The sequence below is a fragment of the Triticum dicoccoides genome, chromosome 2A (genome assembly GCF_002162155.2).
Source record: "Triticum dicoccoides isolate Atlit2015 ecotype Zavitan chromosome 2A, WEW_v2.0, whole genome shotgun sequence".
Lineage (NCBI taxonomy): Eukaryota > Viridiplantae > Streptophyta > Magnoliopsida > Poales > Poaceae > Triticum > Triticum dicoccoides.
Genome location: NC_041382.1, coordinates 382,441,792 through 382,445,092, shown reverse-complemented (window position 1 = coordinate 382,445,092; position 3,301 = coordinate 382,441,792). Strand labels below are relative to the sequence as shown.

Sequence of the window (3,301 nt, the reverse complement as noted above, 5' to 3'; positions counted from 1 at the left end):
TGAGACGTAAAATAATTTCTCTGCAACATTTTTGTTGCAGAAGTCCATCCGCAACTACACCATGTTACAAAAAAGTTGAGACGATTTTTTCTACAACATCCATGCTGCAAAGGTCCTTCCGCAACAGACGCTCATGTTTCAAAAAAGTTAAGAAAAGTAAAATACTTTGCATCCAAACCACTATTGCAAATGTTTCTGCAACAAGAGGTGTGTTGCAAATGTTTCTACAACACTCACTTTGTTGCAATGGCGAGGAAGGAGCCAAGCCGCTCGATGACCCCGAATCAAACGGTTGTGCAGGCGTCCACCGTCCGACACATAGTGTTGCCCATAAATTAAACATCCCAGAACTAATTAGACGCCATGAAATGCATCAATCACCAACCAGATTGATAACAATTAAACATCCCAGAACTAATTAGACGCCATGAAATGCATCAATCACCAACCAGATTGATAACACACAACACAATTTACAGTTTGAACCACATCATATACATGTTCTCACGACAACAGAAACACAAAACGGACATAGCAGAATTCTCGGGGAAAAAAACTCAGCTAATAATAGGATTATAGAGAAACGAGAATCCTTTTGGGAAGTTCTCGCTGACTTAACTTGACAGGACTAGTACCCAAAACTTAATCAGAACATGCTTACTGCGACACACCGAGCCACTTCGAGAAGACATCAAACTCAGTGTAGTCACTGTCGGATATCATGGTCTCGTACCATGCTTTGCCAGCAGCCTTGACCTTGGCAGCTTCCTCCTAAAAAGAGGACAGAGGTGGACTGTTAGCACAATATCAAAGATAGGGCAAGCATACATGTTATACATCATTACAATTACAACTAGAAAAGAAATATTTCACAGAAATGCTGGGCAAGTTCCTTCTACAAAACTAACATTGTCATACATCATTACAATTATCCATAATTTACTGAAGTGCAAAAAGATGTAGTTAGCATACATTGCCAAGGTCATAAATAGAGCTACTAACAGACAACAGAAGTAAATGACATACAGAAAACATGAGCAGAGCCGACTTACTAATTAACAAGTTTCTCTAGTTTAGAACTGACATACAGAAAACACGGCTTTAGTTTGTAGGGCAAGCATACATGTTAAGCATGCAGATATCACAGGGAACAAATTAACAATCCAGTATGTATATTTAGCTATATTATGCTATGAACTTCTAAATCAACAGTTCATGAAAAATAGCTCACGGCAAATTTCTTTCATACAGAAAAAGACAATGATCGCAAGCAAGGAGTAAAGAGATATATACCGGGCTAAGCCTGGTCCTCTTGGAAGCAATCTTCTCCTTCCTTGCCTTCATGCGAGCAGCTTCCACGAGGGTAGCCATCCTGCGGGCAGTGCCAAAGTAGGGGTTCAGCTTGAGCACTGCAGCCACATTCTTGAGCGGGTTCCTCCTCTTCTTCCTGAGCTTTATCTCCTTGTTGGTTGGCTTAACGACAGACTGCACCTCATCAGAGTTGATGATCCTGCCAAGGTCAGCGTTGGTCATCTTGGGCCTTGGCAGAAAGAAGCCATTCCTCTGTGAAGGCGCATCAAAGGTGCCATACACCTCCTCCAACTTCTTGAATGCGATTTGCTGTCCTGTAAGAAGCAAAGGGGACCTCCTCCAACAACAACTCTGCATGGCTCCTCTTCCCTCTCTCCCTCCCCACCCTTCCTCCCCTTCTCCTCCTCGGCTCGGCAGATCTGCGCCCCGCCCTTCCCCGGTGACTGGCGTCCGGTCGCCCTCACCTTCAGGTGTAGCTCCCCCTTCCCTATCCTCCCCTGTTTCTTCGCAGGTGGATCCCTCCCCTTCCCTCTCTTCGCTGCCGGTTCTTGGATCTCGTTTTTGGGCGTTGTTGTCGAATGAGGAGGACTCGCGGTCTCTGCCTTCCTCCCCCGGTGGTGCGGTGGCCTGCGCTGGGGAGGTGGCGGTCGCCTGCGCCGCCCCTCGCCCTCGTAAGTTTGCCCCCGGGGGTCGGGGCCGGCCGTTGGGGGTGTCTCCGTCGGCCGACGGCTGGTTCCGGGTCTCGCGGCGTCGGCGTAGATCTGGTAAGTTTGCGTCCACGTCTCCTGCGCTTGGTGTCTTGGGTCGTGCTCCTGATGGGGAGCTTGGAGGCTCTCCATCTCCCTCTCCGTCTCCGGCTGCGGGGGCTCCGTCGCCGGCGGTGGTGGCGGCGGGGCCGCTGGTCGCTCCGTGTACCCTAGATCCAGATCTCTGTGTAGTGGCCGCCGGTTCGCGGGCCAGCTCCCCGTGTGGGCCTGCTGGGCCTGTCGGGACGGTGCTGGCTAGTGGGCCTTCCCCCCTCCCTCTCTTCGGTTATCGATTTCCCCCCGCTGGTTTCTCTAGGCCCAGGTGGGCCCCCCGCCCGGTTACTGGCTCCCCGTCCCTCTCCGGCCCACTTGGCGAGCCGGGCCCAGGGGGGCACGGCTCGCTCGGGCTATTTATGGATCCCTCGCGGCTCGATACCCCCCCTGCTAGGGTTTACTGCGTCCGCCGCTGACTTGCGCCGCTATCGTCTTCCCATCCGTCGCATCATCAGATCCCCCCCACCTCCACCCCTCCTTCTTCCTTTTGCTGCGGTGATCTCCATGGACAAATCTAGGGGTTCTTCCTGCGAGGCGCTTTCTGGTTGCAAACGGCGCCGCGAGGATTCCCCCGCCTCCGCGGTGGAGCTGGAGCTTGAGGCTTCGCTCCGCTCCAAGCTGGAGTCGGAGCAAGCGGCGCGCGAGCAGGCGGCTCGTGCCCGCGAGGCCTGGGCTCCGGGTCCGGAGCGGGTGAAGGAGGGTGTGACTGGATCTGGCTTGCAGGGCTCTGGGTCTGGTCCCTCTCCTTCCCCGGTGGTGGACCCGTGGGAGGCGGCGGTGGCTTCTGGCGGTGGGATGTCTTCGTCCTCGGCTTCCCTCCCGGCTCCGAGGGTTGGGCGTGGTCCGTCGGCCCCGTCTCGGCCCCTACCTCCCCCTCCTCCTCGCTCGTTTGGGGCCGGATCTGGTTTTCGTCCGCCGCCTCGATCCTTCGCGGGGCCGGCGCGTCGGCCGCCCGGTTCGGCTTCTGGGGATGGGATCCTTCCCCCTCCCCAATTGCAGCAGCAACCCCGCCCCTCTCCCTCTTCCCACAGCAACCCCTCGGCGCTTACCTGCTTCGCTTGCCACAGACCGGGCCACTTTCAGTCTCGCTGCACCAATCCACCATTCTGCTTGAATTGTCGCTCTGATGGTCACCTCACGGTCAATTGCATGGATAGACAGAAACCTCCCGCGGTCATCCAGTTTGGTCT

At 54.3% G+C, this 3,301-nt stretch overlaps 1 protein-coding gene across 1 annotated transcript; it reads right to left on the bottom strand.

Annotated features, from left to right (window-relative positions):
- Positions 1-414: 414 nt before the first annotated feature.
- Positions 415-1,680, bottom strand: LOC119354625 (60S ribosomal protein L4-1-like). The gene is made up of 2 exons (XM_037621349.1): positions 1,294-1,680; positions 415-771 (listed from the first exon to the last, which is right to left on the bottom strand). Exons 1-2 carry the CDS (start codon positions 1,666-1,668, stop codon positions 658-660), a joined length of 489 nt encoding a protein of 162 aa, XP_037477246.1. The 5' UTR covers positions 1,669-1,680; the 3' UTR covers positions 415-657.
- Between the last annotated feature and the right edge of the window lie 1,621 nt (positions 1,681-3,301).

Bases quoted from the DNA above. Each gene is read 5' to 3' on its own strand.
- LOC119354625 (XM_037621349.1), bottom strand. From the start codon at position 1,668: ATGCAGAGTTGTTGTTGGAGGAGGTCCCCTTTGCTTCTTACAGGACAG. The intron at 772-1,293 runs GTATATATCTCT...TCCTCTTTTTAG, and splicing joins AGAGGACCAGGCTTAGCCCG to GAGGAAGCTGCCAAGGTCAA.